The sequence below is a fragment of the Lepidochelys kempii genome, chromosome 3 (genome assembly GCF_965140265.1).
Source record: "Lepidochelys kempii isolate rLepKem1 chromosome 3, rLepKem1.hap2, whole genome shotgun sequence".
In the NCBI taxonomy this organism is placed as follows: domain Eukaryota; kingdom Metazoa; phylum Chordata; order Testudines; family Cheloniidae; genus Lepidochelys; species Lepidochelys kempii.
The window spans coordinates 149,973,544-149,998,333 of NC_133258.1; the positions used below are offsets into that span (position 1 = coordinate 149,973,544).

General features: G+C 42.1%; 1 protein-coding gene across 4 annotated transcripts in view; it reads right to left on the reverse strand.

Annotated features, from left to right (window-relative positions):
• Window positions 1–24,790, reverse strand: part of BTBD9 (BTB domain containing 9) — a 296,353-nt gene that overhangs the window by 46,112 nt on the left and 225,451 nt on the right. The window contains exon 10 of one of the 4 annotated variants that reach the window (XR_012158194.1): window positions 17,224–17,795. The exons of 1 other annotated variant lie outside the window; for it this stretch is intronic. Coding sequence is in view for 2 of the 3 variants with exons in the window: in XM_073338552.1 (XP_073194653.1) it covers window positions 5,607–5,676 (70 nt within the window). In the remaining variant the exon portion in view is untranslated. 2 more of the 4 variants (XM_073338552.1, XM_073338553.1) reach the window with 2 other exon arrangements.

Sequence of the window (24,790 nt, forward strand, 5' to 3'; positions counted from 1 at the left end):
CTCCCCAAGTAGAGGCACGCACAGGTGGCTTAAAACCACCATTGTCCAAATCTCTCAAGCTGTGCCAAGTGCTCTTTGGCCACAACTCAGTATTTGGGCCTAAGTGTCCAATTAAAAAAGCTAGAATTTGACATTTCAGTTCATTGAGCCCATACAGAGTATTCTTCATAAACACTCTATAGAACAAGAATTATTCTCCAGAATTATTCAGTGAATATTTCTGAAAAATGATGAATTGAAGATCATAATCTGTTTATGGACTATTTACAAAATGAAGAGACAAAATTCATTTTCTACATTTTTCTATAGCAATTATTCACTCAGATTTCTGATATATTACTCCTAAAAATTAATTCCACTTGGCCTGGAGAAAAACACTATCACATGGATTGGAAACTGGCAAAAAGAAGGTAAACAAACAGTAAATGGCAAAATCTCAAGAATGGAAAAGGTTTCTTATGGAGTACCCCAGAGATCCATGTTTTCTCTGACCTTGTTGATGATCATGGGGTGGACTTTAATAGCATGTTAAGGAAGCTCACAGATTACATCAGTTTGGGAGGAGATGCCAGTACCAGTGATGATCAATATAATACATCTATGGAAAAAATAATGCCACACATATATGTTTCCTGGGAAAGAACAGTGATACCAAAAGAAAACCAGGGGCTTGTCTACACAGCAAGTTACTGTGCAGAAGCATTTCTTTGCTCTTGAAAATGATTTGGTTGCAATTACAATCCATGTGTTGGTTGCATATAAAGAGATCACATCATATAATGGCTCCACACTGCACACTTTGAATATTGCACTCACTCTGGACATCTTGTTAATAAAGATATACTAGCAAATTGGAGAATGCTTACAGAAGAACAACAAAAATGTGGAGCTGGAGGGTTAGATTTTTGAGGAAAGATTTAAATATGCATAGCCTGCCAGAGATGACTCAAGAGTGGAACATGGTAACCACTACAAATATCTGAAAGAGAGAGGAGCTATTATTTAGTATGATATATGGGAGTATAACTAGAAGTAATGGAATGAAGTTAAGAAAGTAAAAAACTTACAGAAGGCAAATTGTATTAGATGACAGAAAAGTCTCTGAATGAGAACTAATGAAAATACCAACACTTAAACACATTTAAAGTAAACTGGCCACTGAAAATAATTCTACATCTTGAAAGACAAAATCAGTGAAAAATCCTGGGCCATAGTCTGATTTTAGTTTAGTTTTGAAAGACATAATTGCTGCCTGCTCATAAAGTGACCTATGAGTCTAATCTGGCTAGCACAATACCCACGAGACTTAGAAGATGTATTCATAATTTATTGTCATCTTCAAAATACCGAGCTGTACATGCCAAAAAGAGTTACGTATCCCACAAAAAATATGTAAAGCTCTACCTGACTGGCTATAGGCTAATATAAAAGGGAAAGAAGTATTCATGATGCAATTTACAAGAAATGTACAATTCCTTCCACCTCCAGATCACAAAGTACACTTCTATGAATTTCATATTTCTCCACAGGAGTGGTCTGTCCAGGTGGCCATATCAGTTTCTCAACATCTTAATTCTTTAATATCTGCAGAAATGGCCATATATTAAATTTCTCTGCTTTGCACCATTTCTTCAATATCCTTAAATATCTTTACCAAACTAGGCATTAAGGTCTTAACTACATTAAACCTCTGAGTAACATCTACAGAATGTTGATTTTAAATATAAGCCTATTCTCTAATGGCCCAGAACTGTGCAATGAGCAATCCTGAGAGTGATAAAGAATTAATCCAGTACTGTAAACCAGAAGAGGTTGAGTGCAGCAACACATTCAGCTGGGAGGGTGAGTCTTTCGCCCTCATTAGCTGATTAAGAAGCAAAATTGAGAGGATTAAATATTGAGGGGAAAGTTTTTAAAAAAAATCTCATACATCTTATTTTCATAACCATGGAAGAAGATCTAAATAATTAGAGTGAGAGCTCATACAGCAAAAAAAGAAAATGATGACTACAATAAGCTCAAAGTATTCTAAAATAGATCATTTCCCTACTCCAGCATTTGTTGCACAGAATATATAATGTTTTGAAAAGCCTGAGAGACTGCTAACAACTAAGTCAGAATCTCTCTGTTTAACGACAGATCAGCTGTACATCTGGCAGTCAGTGCATTAATCTTTCCTTCTCTAATGAACTGTGCATGCTACTGGCCATGATCTCTTGTGTGTCAGCACAAGTCATTTCTGCTTTCATATAGTTCTAATTCTTAGGTTATATTTATAAAATGGGAAGCTGTCTGGCAACAATGTGACATCTATAGCTCCAATGGACACCATTGTGGGAACGCTATATCCATTTCTGCTGAATTTGAACTAGATAAGAATCAGTCAAATATTGGACTGATTAAAACATCAGGATATTTCCTTATTTCTGCAGTAGCTTCTGATTTAAGTTTTTGTAAAATCTAAATTTTAATTCAGAAAAAAATCTACTTTAACCAATTAAACAAATTCTAAAAGGGTGTGTGTGTGTATATATATATATTATATATAAACTATTTATTTATTTAAGAATTTTTAACAAGCTTACAAATTCTTGCCATGTAAATATCAAAAACAAAACAATCATTACAACAGTTGTTTTTGTTTAAAGAAACATTATATAGGGATACAGTCATCAGATCTTTCTATTTAATGAGGTGTTACCACATTACAAAGTGAGCATCATTATGACACATATGTCACTTCAGGGATTTTATTGAGTGAAATCTCAATATACACATATTAACAGAGCAGGCATGTCTATCAAATATTATTATTCAAAAAAATTGACAGGTGTGTTGTGTTTTTTAAGGTGAATGTACTATGTCTGAGTATTGAATAAAAATAACTAAATATTTAAGTATCAATGTCTGTTTTGCTCAGTACATAGTTAGCGTATTATTTTTTCTATAACCACAACCTCCCATATTTTTTGAACCATTCCTCTATAGTTGTACTATTTTTCTCTTTCCTATGAGAGGCTACCAATAGTTGACCGGTTACTAGCAGATGAAAGTAATTTTTCATTTCCTCTTGTCACCATTTCCACTAGCAAGCCCAAAGAAGATTACCAAAGGATCATTCGGTAATAAATATCCAACAATTTGTGATATTTGGTTACAGATTGCATCCCAGTACTCTCTAATGACTTGACATTTCCGCTATATATGCATTAATTCTCCTCTTTCACCACAATTTCTCCAACATGCATTCCCATTCCATCTATATATATATTTAACCTAACTGGTGTGAGATACCACTGAATCAGAATCTTATTATTTTATTGTGCTATCTATTAAAGTTAGCTTTCCGTATAAAAAAGAAAATTTTTTAGAAATTTCTCTCTCTAGAAAGCTAAGAAATATAATGCCTGACTCAAAAGTACTGGAATTGGCAAGAATGGGCCAGTTGTAGCTAGTTTTGCTCTCTAATTAAGTTGGAAAATTTTACTGAATAGCTAGTCAACTGTGAGTGCCCATGATTCTCCCAATCTTTGAAGCTTTCTGGTTTGTGATACGGGTTAAGATGTGGATTATTAGCGGTAGGTGTCACTGGCAAAGGAAAAGAACTGATCTTATTTCTATCCCAAACCTACAAAGTAGCCTTTGTTAAAGGATGTGTGTAAATGATGTGTGGGCATGATTTTTTTTATTAATCCATACTAGCATAGTGATATTTACACTGCCACAATTTTCTTGTTCTATGAAGACCCAGTGTTTGGCTGGGTTAGGGCATTCCCACTCCACTTCTGCTTAGAGCTGGCTGGCTTGGGAGTACCATAGAATATTTGGAAAAGCTAGTCCCCCATGTTTAATGGGTCTGTAAAGGGGAGATATTTGTCATTAAATGTGCTATTGTAATGTTACCCAATTACAGAAACAGATTTAATCAGTAGACAAACATATGTGTTTCTATATAGTTTCAGAACAGCCAGTATTTTCAGCTGAAATTAGACCGCTTTCACCATCTTCCAAAGCTCTGGAAGCTTTATATGTATAACTGAGATTGTTTGATATGATTACGCACTCAAATGTTGAGAAATGTCAAAGGTAAGGTTATATTTGCAACTCTAACCATGCCAAAGAGAATCATGGCATACTCATGGTTAACTAGCTATTCGGTAAAGAAACTTTTCTAACTTAATTAGAGAGCAAACTGACTATAACTGGCCCACTCTCCCCTGGTACCAGTATTTTCAAGTCAAGCATTATGTTTCTCAGCTTTCTAGAAAAGCTTTTTTATACAAAAAACTCAAATAAAGCCATATATCCTCCTGAAGTATTTCCAACAGCCTAAGACATACATGAGTAGCATCTTGTAATACCATTCATTCTTGCGTACTTTGCTTTCATTGTCATAATGGTCCAGTGTATCTTTATTGAGTTACACTTAAAATTCTCTTCTCTCTACAGTATTACATTTTAATAATTTACAGTTACAATGTATATGCTTATGCAACTTTAACTACGGCTGCTGCTGATACATCTGCTAAAATAATCTAAAGAGAAAACAGGTTAAATCAAGAAATGAAAAAAAAAAAAAAACCCAGTATGAAGAGATATTATACCCCTTGAAAGCCTTTTTAACATTTTGATCTTCACTGTGGATACTTCAACTTCAAAAGCCTCATAATTTACATTGCTTAACATTTACAAATATCAAAAGAACAAAACAGAAGATAAAAGGTTGTAGGCTATATTTTCCAAAAGATCTGCTCATGTTGCAAATGTAAAAGCATCAATTATACCTTTAAACGGATGTGTGCAAGTTGCATTTAGGAGTGCTTTTAATTCTCTTCAGGTGACATTTAGTAGTAAAACTACTGTAACCCAAAAGAAGAAAGTAGAAATACGTGTGGGGAGGAGAGGCTGGGAACTGTCTATTTAAACAAATTACATATTTCAACCTTTCCCAATTGTGATTAGTCATTGAGTACCCAAATTTAGTTGAGGCTTCTGCATACATAATTATGATTTATTTAAAAGCACTCGTGGTAATAGTTTGTTCTCCATCACCTACAAATGAAGTTACTGAGGGAGACATTTGATTCTGAAATTGGAAAATGTTTTACTCATTATGATATGTAGTAAAGATAATCAGAAGGAGGAGACCCCCACCCCCTTTTTTTGTGTGTTAAGAGGGCAGTCAGACACTGGGTTATTTAAACTTTCAGGAGAAGAAGTTTCATAGACAGAAATTTGGCAAACTATACTTGATAAATATGAAAAGTTAAAAGTTGATTTGGTTGGAGGGGACTGTTTACATTTTGATATCCCTGTAATTAACGTATCAGCCTCTGAATTAATAAAATCAGGTTTTCACATTGTACTGATTTTCCTTTAGTCACAGAGACACTTGACTGAGTGAAGCGGACACCAAGCTGTAAAAAGTGCAAAGAGGAGAAGCCAAAGATAATCCTGTGGTTAAAGCACAGAACTAGGAATGAGAAGATCACGGACTTTCTGTGAGAAATGGGGTATGTCACAACCTCAGGGTACTTCAGCATGCCCATCTATAAAATGCAGATGATAATATTTACATACCTGACAATGATACTGTGAAGCTTAAGTCATTTAACAACTGTAAAGTAACTTGAGGTCTTCAGGTGGAAGGTGGTAAAAATGGGCAAGTACTGTGTTCTAGTGAGAGAAGAGCAGTGATCAGGATGCAACTCTCTGTGTTAAGTTTTCTTCATCTATTTCTGGAAAAATACCCATGTTACTTCACATATGTATCTGAGCACCAAATATGGGGTCATGTTCTTTGGCTAACAGAAAAGTATGACTATTCTATATACTTGAGATACAGCCAAGAATTTCTGAATTCTTTTCAACATATTTAAAAAATAAAATCACATTGATATGAAAGACTACAGCAGTCAAATAGCCATCTTTCCATAAAAACTGACAATAGTTAGTTCATTAATAAACATCCATACTTATTTCAGGTCAGTAATAACATAAAACATACTTTTTTAGAGGGAATAAATATAATTTTAAAAATATTCAGGAAGACTCTCCTAGATACCACTTTTGTTAGGGACCAATTAGTGTATGAAACTCATAATTTTATACAGTGAAAGATTAACCTCTTTGCTCTTTTTCAATGAACGATCTTTATTAGCCTCATGTTTGAGAACCTATTGCTCTTTAAAGGAAATGAGACCCTCAAATTTGAGATTTCTTGTTATACCTAAAATTTTCCCAGAATTACAGTTTGTAGATTAAATAAGCCATTTTCTTTGTGATAAAGGGAAAATGTTGCCTGGATGCATCAAGATTCTAACTTCCTCCATAGAAGGCTTTGGCTCTTTCATTTGGCCAAATCCAACAGTCCTTTACTCAGGTCCAGCTCCCAGAGAATTCAAGAGTTTTGCCTGTATGAAGATGGCAGTACTGACAAAGGTTAAAAATCACGGTCCTAACCCTGGAGTGTCTACTCATACAATATTTCAGACTTCTATGAGCGTTTTGTCTGAGTAAAGATTGGAGAATCGGTCTCCATATTTGTTGAAAATGGACACCTCTTCTGCTCTGTGCCTGCACTGAACATATTTTAATAAAAGATAGTTACCTTTTCCATAACTGGTGTTCTTCGAGTTGTGTTGCTCATGTCTATTCCACAATAGGTGTGCGTGCTCACCATGTGCACTGGTGCCGGAAGTTTTCCCCCTAGCAGTACCCATGGGGGGGAGTGCCCCAGCAACCCCTGGAGCGGTGCCTCTATGGCATGGTATAAGGGGAGCTGTGTGCTTCCCCCACCCTCAGTTCCTTCTTGCCAAACTCCTCCAACAGAGGGGAAGGAGGGTGGGATGTGGAATAGACATGAGCAACACATCTTGAAGAACACCAGTTATGGAAAAGGTAACTGTCTTTTCTTCTTCAAGTGATTGTTCATGTCTATTCCACAATAGGTGATTCCAAGCTATATCTGTTGGAGCTGGGTAGGAGTTCACAAAAATTCTCGGGATGGAGTACAGCCCTGCCGAACCCGGCGACATCCCTGGTTTGGGAGATGATCGTATTGTGCGAGGTGAACGTGTGAACCGAGGACCACGTGGCAGCCTTACAAATGTCCTGGATGGGGATGTGGGTCAAGAAGGCAGCCGACGAGGCTTGCGCTTGAGTCAAGTGCACTTTCACAATCGGTGGCAGGGGGATACTTGCCAAATCATAACAGGTACGGATGCATGAAGTGATCCGGTTGGAGAACCACTGAGTGGAGATCAACCGACCTCTCATGTGCTCAGTCGAGGCGATGAATAGTTGCGAGGACTTTCTGAATGGCTTGATCCGCTCGAGATAGAAAGCCAGCGCCCGTCGCACATCAAGCATGTGGAGACGGCACTCCTCACTGAATGCGTGGGGCTTGGGGCAGAGGACTGGTAGAAAAATGTCTTGACCCATGTGATAGGTGGAGACCACCTTCGGGAAGAACGCAGGGTGTGGGCAGAGCTGGACCGTGTCCTTATGAAAAACCGTGTATGGAGGCTCAGAGATCAGGGCCCTGAGCTCCAAGACCCGCCTGGCTGACATGATCCCGCCACCAGGAAGGCCAACTTCCACGAGAGGTGGGACCAGGAACAAATGCCTAGCGGCTCAAACGGGGGCCCCCGTGAGATGGCCCAACACCAGATTCAAGTCCAACTGCGGGACCGGGGGCCTAACATACAGAAAAAGACGGTCCAACCCTTGAAGAACCGGCCAATCATAACATGGGAGAATACCGTGTGACCCTGCACCAGCGGATGGAAGGCTGATATGGCCGCCAGGTGCACCTTGACTGATGAGGGTGCCAGGCCCTGGGATCTAAGGTGGAGAAGGTAGTCCAGGATAAGCTGGATTGGGGCGGCCACTGGGGAAACGCCCCGCTCATCCGCCCATCTGGAGAACAGAGACCACTTTGCCAAGTAGGCGCGTCGCATGGAGGGCCGCCTGCTTTCTAGGAGGACGCGTTGAACTCCTTCTGAGCACGTCCTTTCTTCCCTACCTAACCACTGAGCAGCCACGCCGTGAGGTGGAGAGCTGCTAGGTTGGGGTGGAAGAGGCAGCCCCAGACCTGGGAGAGCAGGTCCAGGCGAAACGGCAATGGCCACAGTGGAGCAACCGCCAGGCCCACGAGGGTCCCGTACCAATGTTGCCTGGGCCATGCTGGGGCAATCAGGAGGACCCAGGCCTTGTCCATCTTTACTTTCTCCAGGTCCTTGCTGATCAGTGGGAATGGGGGTAAGGCATAGAGAAACTGGCCTGACCAGGACAGGAGGAAGGCATCAGAGATAGCGCCCTGTCCCAGTTCCCCCCTGGAGCAGAATCTGGGATAGCGCCGATTCTGCCGAGTAGCGAACAGGTACACCTGGGGAGTCCCCCACACTGAAAAGAAGCCTGTGGTGGAGAGACCACTCATGCTGAGAGAAGTCCCTGCTCAAGCGATCCGCCCGTGCGCCCAGTAGATGGAAGGCCTTTAGGCAGATCGCGTCAGCTATACAGAAATCCCACAGCCTGAGGGCTTCGCGGCAGAGGATCGGGCCCCACCTTGCCTGTTGATATAGAACATCAAGGCTGGTGTTGTCCGTGAAGACCCTGACCACTCTGCACTCTACGCACGAGTGGAAGGCCACTCACGCCAGTCGTACCGCCCTGAGTTCCTTGACATTTATGTGTAGGGTCAGATCCTGAGCTGACCACAGACCTTGGGTCTGAACGTTCCCCACAAGGGCCCCCCAACCCAGGTCCAAGGCATCGAACACCAGTTCCAGTGACAGGGCCGTGTCCCTGAATGGGACCCCTTGGAGCATGTTGCTTGGGGCGGACCACCACCGTACGGAGGCAATCTCCGAGTCAGGTAAGGTGAGGACTTTGTCATCCTGTCCCTGGCCTGGGAGAACTCCGAGGCCAACCAGAGCTGAAGGGGCCTCATCCTGAGTCTGGCGTGACAGACCACGTACGTGCACTCCGACATGTGACCCAAGAGCTGGAGGCACGCTCTGGCTGCTGTCACCAGGAACCTTGTGGCCGTGTCGATGAGCCCCTTCAGGGTCTCGAACCTGTCCGGTGGGAGGGAGGCTCTGGCTGACGAGGCATCCAGGAGCGCCCCGATAAACACTATGTGTTGAACTGGGACTAACGTGGACTTGGTGTTGTTTACCAACAGGCCCAAAGCGGTATACGTGGACAGGAGGAGCATCACATGATCCCTCGCCTGCGGCCGGGAGCTGCCCTTGACCAGCCAATTGTCCAGAGAGGGAAAGATCTGGACCCCCTTGGCGTCTGAGGTAGGGCGCTACCACCGACATACATTTTGTAAATACCCTGGAGGCAGTGGACAGGCCAAATGGGAGGACCGTAAATTGGTAGTGTTCCTGCCCCACCACAAAACGGAGGAAGCGTCTGTGCCCCTTGAATATATGAATGTGGAAGTATGCGTCCTGCAGATCGAGGGCAGCGTACCAGTCCCCGGGATCCAGGGAGGGGATGATGGAGGCCAGGGAGACCATGCGGAACTTGAGCTTCACCATGTATTGGTTCAGACCTCACAGGTCCAGAACAGGCCTGAATCCCCCTTTGGCCTTCGGGATAAGGAAATAGCGGGAGTAGTACCCCTTGCCTTTGAACTCCCTGGGTATCACTTCCACAGCTCCTAGACCCAGGAGCGGCCCCACCTCCTGCTCGAGCAGAGCTTTGTGCGAAGGGTCCCCCAGGAGGGACGGGGGCATGGGATGGTTGGGCGGGGAAGAAGTACACTGGAGGGTGTAGCCCTGGGAGATGGTGTTGAGGACCCATCAGTCCGAGGTCAGCTGCAACCGCTCTGGGAGGAAAGCACACAACGGATAGGAGAAGGGAATTTTACTGAGAGTGTATCCCTGATGAGAACTGGCAGGGTGCCCCCGAGTGTCCTGTCAAAACCGCTTTTTCCCCGCCTGCTTGCCCTTGGAGGACCCAGGTTGGGGGGCAGGCCGAGACTGCCTCTGAGGGCGCCTCTTATAGTTCCGCGACTTCTTATAGGAGGCCTTGTATTTCAGGTGGGTGGCCTGAGTGGGAGTCTGTTGCAGCTTTAACTTAGATTTAGCCAGAGCTGGAACACAGAGACCCAGAGTCTGGAGAGTCGTGCGGGAGTCTTTCATGCCATGCAGCCTTGTATCCTTTTGTTCCACAAACAGAGCTTTGCTGTCAAATGGGAAATCCTTCATGGAGGTCTGTGCCTCACTGGACAGCCCAAGAGACAGCCCAGTCCCTTGTCATGGACGCCATGGAGGTCATGGACTGCGCAGCCGTGTCTGTTGCATCCAAAGCTGCCTGTAGGGTTGCCCTGGCAGCCACTGTACCCTCCTCCACCAGCGCTTTGAACTCCTTCTTATTGCGCTCCGGGAGTGAGTCCTTGAACTTGGGTAGGGAGCCCCACAGATTGAACTCATACCGGCCCAGGAGAGCCTGGTGGTTTGCTACTCGTACCTGAAAGTGCGAGGACGAATAAATTTTTCTTCCAAAAGAGTCCAGCCTCCATGAGTCTTTATTTTTCAGGGTTGGGGCTGGCTGGCCCTGCCGTTCCCTGTGGTTGACTGACTCAACCACAAGGGAGTTGGGCGCCAGGTGGGTGTATAAGTACTCGTGTCCCTTGGCAGGTACAAACTAGGTGCGTTCCACCCTCTTAGAGATGGGGGCCAACGAGGCTGGTGTTTGCCACAGGGCATTTGAAATTTTTGCCACCCCTTCATGGAGAGGCAAGGCTACCTTGCCCGGTGCCAAAGAGGACAGCACATTAAACAGGGAGTCCGAGGGCTCCTCCATCTCCTCTGCCTGGAGATGAAGGCTTGATGCCACCCTTTTTAAGAGTTCTTGGTGGGCCCTAAAGTCCTCCTGCGGGAAGGAGGAGGGCGGGGCCATAATCGCCTCATCTGGGGAGGCCGAGGAGGCCGGTGCGGTACTCTGGGTGTCCATCGGCACCAGAGGGTCCACCACCTGGTGGGTCTCCAGGCATGGTGCCAAGGATGTACGTCCCACCGACTCCTTCCTCGGAGGTCTGGAGAGGGAGGCCGATGGTTCTTCTGAAGCTCCGGCCACCGGGGGCTGTGTCAGAGGTCACGGTGCCCACTGGTACCATTGGGCCGGCCACTGGGCCTGGTGCCCCTGCACCTGCTGTGGCACCAGCAGAGCCAGTTGTTCAGCCTGGCTGGCATAGCCCATCAATGGACGACTACGAATGGAGGCCGCGCTGACGTACGACCTGCCACTGTCCCTCGACCAGGAGGAGCGGCAGTGCCGGAAGTGACATCAACCATGGGACCATGATCGTGACATGGAGGACCGGTACTGTCGGTAACAGCTGCTCTGCGATTGGCTCTGACGGGTGTACCTGCAACGGCAGGACACCGGCGATAGACGCCCGGGGCTGTGGAGGCGATGCCTTGGCGGGATCTTGGAGCGGGATTCCGAGTGGGAATGGCATCAACATCCATGCCATGACTGGCTGCAATAACCCCTCTGAGACAAGGACCACTGGCGAGGTCTGCCTCGGTCCCGTGGGTATTCGCTCCTTGAGGTGGCGTGGTGCCGGGAGACTCGGTCAGACGGAACCCAACCAGTCTGGTGGGAGTCGAGGGCAATCCACGTGGACTTTGCCCTGAACGGTCGCTGGGTGGCCAACGAAGTCGGGAACATTCCCTTGACCGAGACCAGTACTGAGCCAGGGGTGACTGCTGAGATCCCAGCAGCAGCTTGCCTCTGGAGCATGGAGCTGACATTGGCGGTGCTCCTGGTACTGTCATGGACATAACATCCCGGGCAGCCTGCAGGGCCTCAGGCGTGGAGGGCATCCGGACATCTGGGGAGGCCTGCTCAGAATGGGCCAGGCTACTCCATTCGACCTGAGTCGGAGACCTAGAGGCCGGTGGGGATTGAGGACTGCCCGACATGGGTCTAGCCTCTGTCCTGGGTTTACTTCGGTGCTGCTGTGAAGAAGGCATCTTTCTAGCCTTCTTGGCATGCCCCATGGATGGGAAACAGTGTCAACTGGTCGATGGCGCCGGAAGGTCGCTGCGCACTGATACCGTGGTACCCAGTGCCGACTCGGAGTGGCGCGCTGGAGTTGGAGTCAGCGCCGACTCCATCAGAATGGCCCGGAGCCTAATGTCCCCTTCTCTCTTGGTCTGAGGCTTAAACAACTTGCATATCTTGCAACGATCGCTGATATGGGCTTCTCCCAAACAGCACAGACAGTTCGCGTGCGGGTCACTCCTTGGCACAGATCGCCTACAAGTGTTGCACGACTTAAAACCTGGGGCGTGGGGCATGCCCTGGCTCAGGTGCTCTAACTAACTGAACTAACTAAACAGCTAACTAACTACAGGTACCAACACTGAATGAACAAGCAGTTCTGGGGACGAGCTACAGAAAAGCTGGAGCAGAATAGTTTCGACACACCTTCACTGGTGGCAAGAAGGAACTGAGGGTGGGGAGGGCATGCAGCTCCCCTTATTCCGCACCATGGAGACGTCACTCCAGGGGTCGCTGGGGCGCTCCCCCCTTACGGGTACTCCTAGGGGAAAAACTTCCGGCACCTCTGCACATGGAGAGCACGCACACCTATTGTGGAATACACATGAGCGATCACCTGAAGAAGAACCTAATTTATTTTTCACCATATATATTATATATTGAGATTTATTTTAGTGGTCTCTGTATCTGAGGTCTGAATGACTCAACATCTTGGTCTCTCAGCCTTTCACCTTTGCATTTCTTATTGCAGCCATTGCATAAATCAAAGATATCACAGAATAAGTGAAATGATCTAAAATGCTGAGAAGTCTTCCCTCAGACGTAAAGCATCAGAAAGCAGGTTGGATAAAATCCAATGACTTTTTTTAAGTGGGGGAAAGCTTTTATAAATTTAAATAGGATTTTTTAGATTGAAGTTAAACACATTTTCTTTGTAAAAATAAACCTATTTAAAATTTAATATGAAATTATGACAATCTATGTTAAGGCATAATTTTACCTCAGTCTATTAAAATTATTTAAATTGAATAAATATGTAAGATTCAAGTAGTACATGTTTGTTGCTGAAGTTTTAAAGAAAGTCAAACTACTGCGCTGGAGAAAGTCATTGTCTAAGCACCTGGAACTAGAGTTTGTTGAAGAGCTAAACCAGCTTTTGACAATAGTAGCTACTTCTACAGTGCAGAGAGAATATTTTTTTCATTTCAGCTCATAGTTGAGAAACCAATTGGGACTAGGCAATAAAGCTTGTTCTCCTCTTTCCATCTATGAATAAAAATGAGGTGTGAGAGGATGCAATCTACTAATTCTAAAATCTTGGAGGACATGGTGACTAGAAATAATCAGTTCAATTCACTATCTACTGATAACACTTCTTTTGTTTAATAAATCAGTTAGTTTTAAATGCAAATCATGTTTTGATAATCTTGCTTTTTCCCCTTATGTATCACACATGTGTAATTTAGTTTTACATATTTAATTAAAAAAAGTTTAAAATTCTGGTTTTGTGCATTTTTAATTGAATTTAAATTTCCATCCAAATGCAGCCTGACACAAATCATGAGTAAACAAAATCTAATAAGCAATACATCATTCACCATTTTCTAATATAATATAAAAATGTAAAAATCAAGAATCTGAATGAATATATGTTCAGCTATATAATTGCTTAAATAAATGTGTATAGATGTCATGAATCCTTCTGATTCACAAAAAGTAGTACCAATTTAGTATAAAGCCTATATTTAGTTGCAAATCAACATGTTTTAATGGTTATCAACCAGTAAGAATCAATCTTTCTTTTGGAAAATAACTAAAAAGTACAAATGCAAAACAAGATTAAAATTGATTATTTAAATCAATACACCTAATGAGAAAGTAGAAAGAAAATGGAGTGAGGAAGAAGGTGGACATCCTGAAACAGCATAGATAGAGGAGAGTATATAAATTTGCCTAATGTAGATGTGGACAGTATAGTGAGAAGCCTATAATATGGTTGGTATCTCACAGCTACAAACAAGTCTATCTTGTATAAAATCAAAGGCATAAGAAATACAATTGGTGAAGTAGTTTGAAATAAATGCAAATTCCTTATCTTATTTAAGAAAACAGAAGAGAAATCATAAGTCTCATAAAACTAACAAAAAAGCTGTTCTTTAAAAGCACCTGAATTCAGGCGGTCAAAGCAGAACTCTCTGCTGAATTATGAGTTTGAGAGAAAGTATTTAATCCTCACTTCTGTGGACAGTGATTGAGAAAAGTCACTAAGTCTGAAAGGAAGATAATGAGCCGTATACAAAGAAATAATAGAAGGAACAAGTTTGACTCTATAATCCACGATTTTGCTTTAAAAGGTTATCAGCAGAACATGGCCAACTCATACAAATTCAACGGATCAACTACATGTTGGCATAATACTTTTAAAAAGTCACAGGCATCAAAACAGCAGGCAAGAAATCTACAGGAGGGCCATGTACAAGACAGATAAACGACAGCAATGGCTTGTGATGAAAGCACCATGGCATCTCATCTCATCATCATGATTTACAAGACTTACAAGGTAGCACAAAATCAACAATTCTGGCAGCAGCTGGCCTTGTTCAAACCCAATAGGGATAAGTAGTTGCAAAGATGAATATATATATGTGAATGAATGGCTAATGCAGAGTGTGGCTATCTTGTTCTCCAACCCCTGACTATGTCGTAGGGTCTCAGTTGTTTTACAGCTTACACAAAGACATAACACTCCTTTTCTATTGCAGAATAATTCTGTTCGGTGGGAGACAGTTTTTTGCTCAGAAATGCAAAGGGGTGTTTCTTGTTATCCTCCCCAGTTTGCATCAATACAGCTCCAAGATATGTGCTGGGTGCATCAGAACACAAGTCAAACTTTTTCTTCAAATCTGGACTGGCTAAAATGGGTGTCTTTGATCAAATTTGTTTCACTGCATCAAAACCCTTTTGACAGATGTCTAATCAAACCACTTTTTCTGCCTTTGTATTCTGGCATAGGTTTGTAATAGGACCAATGCTGTTAGTGAAACCTCTCACAAATTTTTGACAATAGATCTATGAAAGATTGAACCAGTTTTTATTTTTGGGCCAATTCACAATAGCTTCCACTTTCCCGAGATCTGGGTAGATTTGGCCTCCACTCACCCAATGACCCTGGTTAAGAGATCTTTGCTGACCCCACCATACATTTTGACACCTTCACTGTGATGCCTACCTCCTCAAGATTTCTCAATACCTTTCCCTACTTGTGTTTTGTGTTCCTCTCAGGTGTTGCTAAATAGAGCAATATCATCTATGTAGTTTATAGCAAAGTCCTGGAACCCACATAATATCTGATTATGCCTATGGAATGTATCCCCTGCATCAGTTAATCCAAAGAGTAGTATCTTAAACTCCAAAAGTCCAAAATCAGTAATGAATGCAGACTTTTTCTGTGACTCAGTATCCAAGGGAACTTGCCAAGATTCCTTGGTTAAATCCACAGCGGTTAAATACTTAGCTAAGTGTATCTAACATATCATCCACACAAGCATCTGGGACTGTAACAGCATTACATTTTCTATAATCCACACAAAACCTTACTGTACAGTCTTTCTGTGGGACACTAGGATAATGAAGAAAACCCAGGGGGGCTGTCTGAGACTGCTACAATTTCCATGTCTAGCATGCTGTGCATCTATCTCCCCCTTGATCTCTTCCCTCATCCCTGTTGTCCTGTAAGCCCTACTGGTTACTGGGTGTGCTTCACTGGTGTTAATCTGATGTTCTCTCACGTGAGTCAGGCTAGATTTGTTAGAAAACACCCCTTTCTGACTTTGTAACACACTCATGACTTCTCTCTTTTCTAGTTGGGTTATCCTTTCACTTCAATTAACACTCTCTAATGGGGTCTCCCCCTTACTCTCAAACATTAAGTCTAAGAGAGGCAATACTCTGCAGCCCTCATCTGCATAGCACATCATGTTTACTATAGCCTCCCTATTATATTTTCAGTATGTTAATGTGAGCAGTTTGGGGTAAGCCCTGACGGTAGGTTTCTGTACATGCACTTAATTTAGTCTCTTTATCACCTCAAAGGATCCTCCCATGAGTTCTGCTCTTTTTCAGGGACTAACACCAGAAACAAATCACCTGCATCAGTGGTTCTCTACCTTTCCTGACTCCTGTACTCCTTTCAGAAGTCTGATTTGTCTTACGTTCCTCAAGTTTCACCTCACTTAAAAACTACTTGCTTACAAAATCAGACATAAAAATACAAAAGTGTCCCAGCATACTATTACTGAAAAATTGCTTACTTTCTCATTTTTACCAGTACTGGAAGAAGCAAAGACTTCAGTCCAGAAGTTGACTAATGAAGGCATTTATATTGAATTCTTAAGTGAACAGGACAAGAAGTGTTTGTTAAGACAACTGAAAAAGTACACAGACTTGATTCTTAAAAATCTACAACAGCGACTTCTAGATTCTACTCAACCTCTACGTAGCTTTTACAGATCCCTGTCCTATAAAACACCGACAGTTGAGTGGAGTGAGGCACTACCAGCAATGGGGCTGCCATGTGCTCAGGACAGAATAGAGAATTTGAACACAGAGTGGAATATCATACGACGAATGAATGAAGATTTGACTTCAACTTCTTTTTTTATCATCACTAGTAGCTTGACCTGATCTTTATGCTATGTTTCCTGGGCTGAAAGAAGTAGGAATTCATCTCTTGCTACTCCCAGTCACAACAGCTACAGTTGAGCGTTCTTTTTCATCATTGAATAGAATTTTGTGTTCTGAAAGAAGTCGCCTTCTGCCTGATCACATGAATGAACTAATGAGCATACTAACTGAAGGAATGGAAGTACTGGACACACGAGAAGCCACCAAAGATTAATGCATTGCATTCAAGAAGTTAATTAACAGAGTTGTGCAAAATTATAACAAGAAACCAAGAAAGATGTAGAGCTTCATAGAAGGCTTGAGTAGCCAATTTTAATTTGTGTGATGATTTTAAAATCTAATAAAATGATCATGAAGCATTTTTCAGTTTTTACTATGGTGCCATACAGCCCACCTTCACCCTCACGGTCTCACCCCTCATCGGCCCTGACCCCCCTGCCTGTAAATCTGAACCCCCCCCCCCCCCCCCCCCCCAATTTCAATTCCTGGGGAAAACACTGGGCTGGGGAATACCTTTCTGCTGCTCTAGTACTAAGATCTGTATTTCCTGTGCCTTCATTTGCTGCTTGTATGTTCTCTCTTCTATTTTGATCGCTGCCATTTGTCCTGTCCCTTGTAGTTGGCCTTGGCTACCTAGGTCGCCTCCATTCACCACTGGTGAACCCGCTCCTCTGCCTCATTGTTGGCTTTGGCTGCCTCGATCATCTCTAAGCACCGTTGGTGATATTCTGCTACCACTGCAGCTTTTCTTTTTTGTGCTGCAGCTCATGCAATCATCTCTCGGATTGTCATCTTTGCCATCTGCACACACAGGCCTCTGTCTCTGTGGAGCTGCAATTTGGCCAGCTCTACCTGCACAGCTGTCTCCTGCAGGGGTTAATGTCTGGCTGGTTTCCCAACCCTGGGTCACCTTCCTCTTCCTCCTCCTGCTGCTGCTCAAAATACCGGATGAACAAGCTTCTCAAATCCTCTGCTGATCTGTCTTGCTCCGGAAAACCATATTTCAAACATTGGCTCCCAAGCTGCTTTTTATCCATTGCGTCCAAGGAATCTGACTCATTTCCCTCCTTCTGTGTTGCATTTCCCTTAACCCAAAATAAACAAAAGAAAATAATAAGCCATAGTTCGTACTTTGCTTCTTCATTTTTGAATCCATTGGGGTCTGCTTAGCAAGTGTTTGGAGTGTGAACCTCAGTAGGCTGATATTGGTGTGCAACTCCTATAATGACTATACCACTATGACATTTTGGAGATCACCCAGACTGGGAACGGTTTTTCATACAGCCTGCCCTGTAACTTTGGAGTTCCTTGGTGCCATGAGGCCACAATTCAACACCCTGACACCAGCAGCCTGTTTACAAGCACAAGGTCTCACCCTGGCTTCCACCAGCCTAGTTACTCCTTGCAAGGTAACACCAACAGCACTTCCAGTCCCGAGTCTTCCTAAATCCATCCTCCCAGAGTTCTTAACTACCAGATACTTGGACCATTCCTCTCTGGTTCATCATTCCTGACAGGGCAAAACCAGTCCCCCAGTTATCAATTCATTTTGTGTCACATACACACACAACATGCAGTCTGCACATCAGAGACCTGTTTCGCATAAAAATAAACAAAAAGTTTATTTAGCAGAAAAACCACAGATCTCAGGTGAAATAGTGAGGGAAAGCAAACATATACATGTTACCCAGAAAATAAACAAAGACGTGACTTCATGCTTTACCACTTTCATATTAGATAAAATCTCTTTTCTATTACAAGTTACTTATTGCCTTAAAACAGTTCCACATTGTACCCACTAGCTATAGGGCAGGATCCAGTGTTCACAGGCAGGGTCCCACTAAGTCTTTGTCTACACCAAGCAGCTTTTAGTGACATGGCTGTACTGCTTATGCCACGCTGCTAAAAGGTGCACAGAATAGCTGCTGTTTGTCAAGCTCTCCTGCCTACAAAAAACTTCCAACCCCCACGCGCGGCAGCAGCTTTGTCAACAGGAGAGCGCTCCTGCTGACAAAGCGATGTACTCACCAGCGTTTTTCATTGGTAAAATTTTTGTTGTTTGGGGGTGTGGTATTTTTTTTTTTTTTTAACACTCCCGAATGACAAAAGTTTTGCCGACGAAGTTCCAGTGTAGACAAAGCTTTAGAGGCTGTCCCTCAGTTTCTGGATGAAAACTTCACTTTCAAGCCTCCTTTTTAACAGGATTTCTCCACCTGCACCCACTTTTTTTCCTCTCCAGGTATGGTGACTCAAGGTTATTCAGAGTGGGATAAATTCTCTCTTGAGTTGATAGCCAGGATTTCTCAATGTCCTCCCATTCACTTTAATGGCCCACCGTTGTCTTTTTCTGGGTTGTACGATGGATTGTTACTAGAGTGCAGTTTTGTGTAAATATGTGTCATGCGAAGTGCCTCTCCCTGTCTGGTCACTCATTGCCCTGCCTGCAATGAAGTCGAGCCAAAGATTATGGACGCAGTTCTCTAAATACACAAATACAAAAATTCATAACCACAGTGGGTATACATAACTCAAAATGACCTTGAAGTTCAGAACATTACAAGCTTTCATAAAAGACCTTACTCGATATACTTCCATAGTACAATAATATAGCATTCAATCAATCAGTTCAGCTGCTTATTTTTGGGGCCTAAACCTTCTGTTCTCCCTTTGGGATGTCTGTACTCTGATCATCACAAAGAGTATGCACCTATAAGTACTGCAGACAGATACCAAAGAGAGCAAGAGAGACAAACCCATGCATATTCAAAACATGAAAAATAAATTCCTCACTACTCAAACCAAAGCATTATTATGCTTTATGAGCTAATGTCTAATAGGAAGTCAAAAAAGAGAAGAATGAGGGAGAGGAACAGAGAATGCATTTGTGTATGAGCAATACAATTAGGTCAGTATAACTATGTCTCTTAGGGGTCTGAAAAATCCATACCCCAGAATGAAGCAGTTAAACTGACCTAAGCCTCGGTGTAGACTGTGCTAGGTCGATGGAAGAATTCTCCTGTCAACCGAGCTATTGCCTCTCAGGGAGATGGAGTACCTACACCAATGGGAGAACCCTTCCCGTCTGTGTAGGTAGTGCCTTCACTGAAGCAGCGCAGCTGCACCACTATAGTGTTTTAAGTGTAGATAAGCCCTCAGCAGGCGCTAACTGTGGAGAGAGGGAGATAGTTTGTATTTAAGATATAATCTCTTGTAGTAAAATAAAAACAATAACTTGAGAGTTTGCAGTTTTATCATAGTAGCTGTTGAGCTGATCTTCAAGATTCATACCCCATGAGAGGCAGAAAGTCAAAGCCACTAGAGAAAGTTAAAGATAGTTTAAGAATGTATAAAATGATTTAATTAAAAACATCTCCCCCTGAATATTTTTACTTTGTTTTTAAATGCAAAACTAAGCATTAGACATGCTGGACATATTTAAACTTAGCAATTTCTCATCAATCTTTGCAAAACATAGATTTAAAAATTCAGAATATTAGATGAAAAAATGCATAAAAATCTGATCTATTTACCACCACGGAAAGCAAGTACAAACCTCTTCTTATCAAAGACAAGTGGAAAACTACCAATTATTCTGCAGTATTACAAACTAAACATCCTGCTTATCCTGTTGCAGGACTACAACTCGTTCAGTTCTTCCGGATTCATGTGGCTAAGGTTATTTTTGAAACAACAAAAGTAACAATAATGGCCCGTGGATTGATTCGATATTGTAAAAGCAATGTTGACTATTACCACAGAATATTGAGCTGTTAGAGGGGCCCTGGGGGTTTCACTCTTGTGGGTCCAGAGGAGGAACAAATATCATTTTCCCCAGCCAGTACAGCTGCACTCACCCCAGCATCTTTTTTCAGTGGTGCTGTCCTGGGTAAATAAGTTATGTTCTCCTTTCCTCTGGGATATTAACTAACTAAAAGTTTGCTTTTCGTCATCAAAATGGAGTCCTTCTAAAAAAAAAAATTCTGTGAATTTCAGTTCATGCACATTCCTTGTCATGAAACATTAAAAAAAAAAATGCATCCAGCCCACTTTCAGCTGTGATCTTGTCAGATTTTACAAGCTTGTAAGGGTAAGCCCAGGTCAGTGCTTGGGTGAGAGTAAAATCTAATACCTGCAGGAAATTGTATTTCTGATTCAGTCAAGGGCCCTCTTTTCTCTGAGACAATATTGGACCAATACCCCAGCATGGTGCTAGGGTTACTGTGCTGTCTTTCAGAAGAGATATAAAACCAAGGACCTCACTACTTTTAACGGCAATACTTTGCACCTTTATGCTGCCTTTTTATACTGCGCTTACAAAAATCTTGTGGGTTTTCTGCAGCTGAACAGCAGCAATCAAGAGTATTGGGTAAAAGCAGGCAATGAAAAAAACAGCATCTGAGACTGACCAGGGACTGGAAAACCTTTTCCGTAGCCTCTCTAGGTCACTGTTAGAGGACACAGAGAAAAAGAGCTAGATATTAACCACAACTGATTAAAATAAAAGCTATCAAATGCAACTTTAAACACAGAATATTCAGAATTCTGAGTGCCTCCTTAAATACTGAAATGTAATACAGGTCTATTTTTTATCTGTGAAACCTTATTATAGAATACCCTCTCCCTTTAATATACCAGGTACTTGAGGCTGGTACTCATTTTCTTTCCTTTTGCTTCCCTGAGAATCCTTTACAGTGTGAACACATTAGCACAAGGAACAGTAGTTCAGTACTCTATTGTTCAAGGATCTTATGTTCAATAATTAAACAAAGTGACCCCTTTATGCCTATCTGACTTGTTTCAACACAAACACTGCCAGTGGTGTAATGAACAGATTAATGAGAAGACTTTTTTATTCTTGTCAAGTGAGACTTGAATGTAAGCTAAGCACTGGGACAATTTCCCAGCTGTCTTGCTATAATTTGTGCTATTTTTTTTTTTTCATTCAACAAACAAGGCTAACAGTGAATCTTCAGAATCTTGGGCAACACATTCTGGAGAACACAATACTGAGGTGAGGATAATTCAATGCAAAAAAGACATAATTATGCTCAAAACCTACAATGTTTGACTCCAGAGGTCCAGGGCAGTTCCTCCTCTCCTGCTCCATTGGACTATAAGCCATATATGAGAATACATAACACACATGCAACACATGACTCTGAAACATGGATATCTGGGCTGTTTGTCTCCCTTTTCTCTGCAGAACAACTGAATTCATCATACCAAGTTATAGATTATAAATGCTTGGCAATTTTTGTTTAGAAATTAAATCCAAAATCCAGTTTTCAATAAAAGATATGTAACTAATAAGTATTTTTTTCTTCTTCTAAATATTTGAACAACCTGAAAAAGGCCAAACCATGTTTTTTGAAATATGGTTAAAAATTATGGCTTTTAGCCACTGACCTTTCTGCACTTCTTGACACATGATGATTTATTATATGGGGGAAAGGACAGAAAAGTGGAACACCGGAGATGGACAGATAACTTCATTGGGAAAAGTATACTTAAATCCCACTCTAGAAAATGTAAACTACAAAAATAATTGGACTTATGAAGTATCCTCCTCCCAACAGATTTTTACATGGGATTCACTGATTCAGTCCTAATGGTGGCAGTACAAATGGCATCTACATAGGAAATGAATGCTGGGAGATGAGCTCAGAATTTGGGAAGTGGAATAGCTACGGTAAGCAGCATGCACATGTTGTAATAATAAAGAGGTCTGGAAACTTTTGAACATGTACCACCACAAAGCACTCTAGTATGGAAGACAAACAAAAGTCAAGTGGGAAAAAAAGGTAAATAACGACAATGTGCCTTTAGTTTTGCAATAATGAAACAGTACTTTCCGTTATGAAAAAGATAAAACTGGACTGAAATAGTCACACAGATAATTGGTGTCAAATTTCTAGGAATTGCATATGCATAAGCCATATGTTTGGTCTTATCTACAAAATAATTCCATGGATAGAATTTTCCACGGGGAAACCGAGCACTATAAAATAAGTACCATAGATTAGAATCCATTTCACAATAACAATACAAAAGAGAACTTCAAAGATCAACATTTCAGGTGATATTAATCTTGGTGATAGTCTGTTTTGTTTTTTTTTAATCATGGTACTTATTTTATCAAAAGTAAGAATCATTAACCCAAGGAATGATTCCTTCTGGCCTTTGGTTTCTTTTCTTTTTAATATGAATTCTAGACTTCTTGTCAGTAAATTCTTCTAACAAGTACACGTCTCTATTGTTCAAAACTAACAAACTCAAGCAAACTTGTCACAAATGTCTGCCCTTTAAAAAAACAAAAAAAAAAACAAAAAACAAAAAAAAACCCCAGAACCTGACTGGTTTTCATTACTGTCATACTGCGTAGAGAAAAACAGGGTTTAGTTTGAAAGCCGAAAAAATTTGCCTACATAGAGCATCTTTAAAATGACAATTACACAATCAGTGTGCATTAATTGGCTCCCATTTAAAGACAGCAAGCGTTCCCTGTGAAGATAACAACACCCCGGCTTCTCTTCCTCGATCCTCAGCCTTTTGAGACTGAGTGAGAGAGAAGAGGTTAGGAATAGCCTGTCACTGGAGGCTTTGAGCACTGAATTACTAATTCAGGCAAAATACTACATTAAAATACCATTACCCTGACCAAAGGCAACACATTCAGAGTTTAAAAGGAATTTTCACACTTGGGTAGACTATCAAATACAGTATATGCTACTTGAACAAAATTCAATTTACTTTCCCTTTGTTTCTTATTATTTTCTTTGACATTCTTACTGATCATCAAAGAAGTCTGCTGAAGTTTGAGTTTGCTACCTTTATAGTTTGTTCTACTCCTCCTGCTGGGAATCCAGCAGGCTAGTTTGGGGACCTCACAATCACTTTCAAGACAACAGTCTACAAAGGATTAGAAATTCAGTACAGGATTAGGCAGACAGACAAGCCAGGTTGCAAGGGAAAAAGCTCTTATCCAAGGACATCTTTAAGAACAGCAACAGGGATACAGAATATCTCTAGCAAAGTAAATTGTTTTGGTTTAAACATTCACTTTTTTTCCAACTCTGCGAGTCTGTCTGTCTCTCTAAAGCTGAATTTCATCCCTAATTCTCCCCATTTTCTTTTGCTATTGCAACATATGCTGCATTGTAAGAGACATCACTCATTTTTCTACGGTTCACAATAGAGAACAGTATTAGCTGTACAACTTGTGCTAAAGACAGTAATTGGAGAATTTCAGACAACCATGAACATAAAACGGTTATATTATATAAAGCTTTCTGTAACTGTTATTCTTTGAGATGTGTTGCACATGTCCATTCCAATGTAGGTCTATATGTGCTCTGAGCACAGCTGCCAGAATTTTTTCCCCTAGAGGTATCTGTCAGGTTGGGTCCGGGGCCCTCTGGTGCCGTGCGCTCATAACACTGGTATAAAGGGCCCTGCTAATCCACTCTTCCTCAGTTTCTTCTTACCAACTGACTCCGATAACAGGGGTTGGAGGTTGGGTTTTGGAATGGACATGTACAACATATCTCGAAGAACAGTTACAGAAAGCTTAATAACCATTTTTTCCTCTTCAAGTGCTTGCACATGTCCATTCCAATGTCGGTGACTCACAAGCAGTTGTACAGGAGGTGGGCTTGACGTTCAAGGACAGGCTTACTGCAAGACTGCACGGCTGCAGTTGGAGTCATTTCTAGCCTGCCGGGTGATGGCATAGCGCATTGAGAATGTTGCTGATCTGCAGATGTCCTGAATAGGAACTTGCGCTAGGAAAGCGGCCGAGGGGGCCTGTGATCTTGTGAAATAAGCAGTCATATTAGCAGGGGCCAAGAGTTTGTAACGCCCAGATGCATGAAGTAATCCAGGATGAAATGGGAAGGCCCTTCTTTCTCTCTGCAAATGCTATGAACAGCTGAGTCAATCTGTGGAATGGTTTGGTAGTTTATATACAGAAAGCCAGAGCCTGTCTAACATTCAAAGAGTGTAGGCACTGTTCCCCTCTGCTCGCATGCAGTTTAGGATAGAATACTCAGAGGAAGATTGCTTGACTGCAGTGGAATTGCGA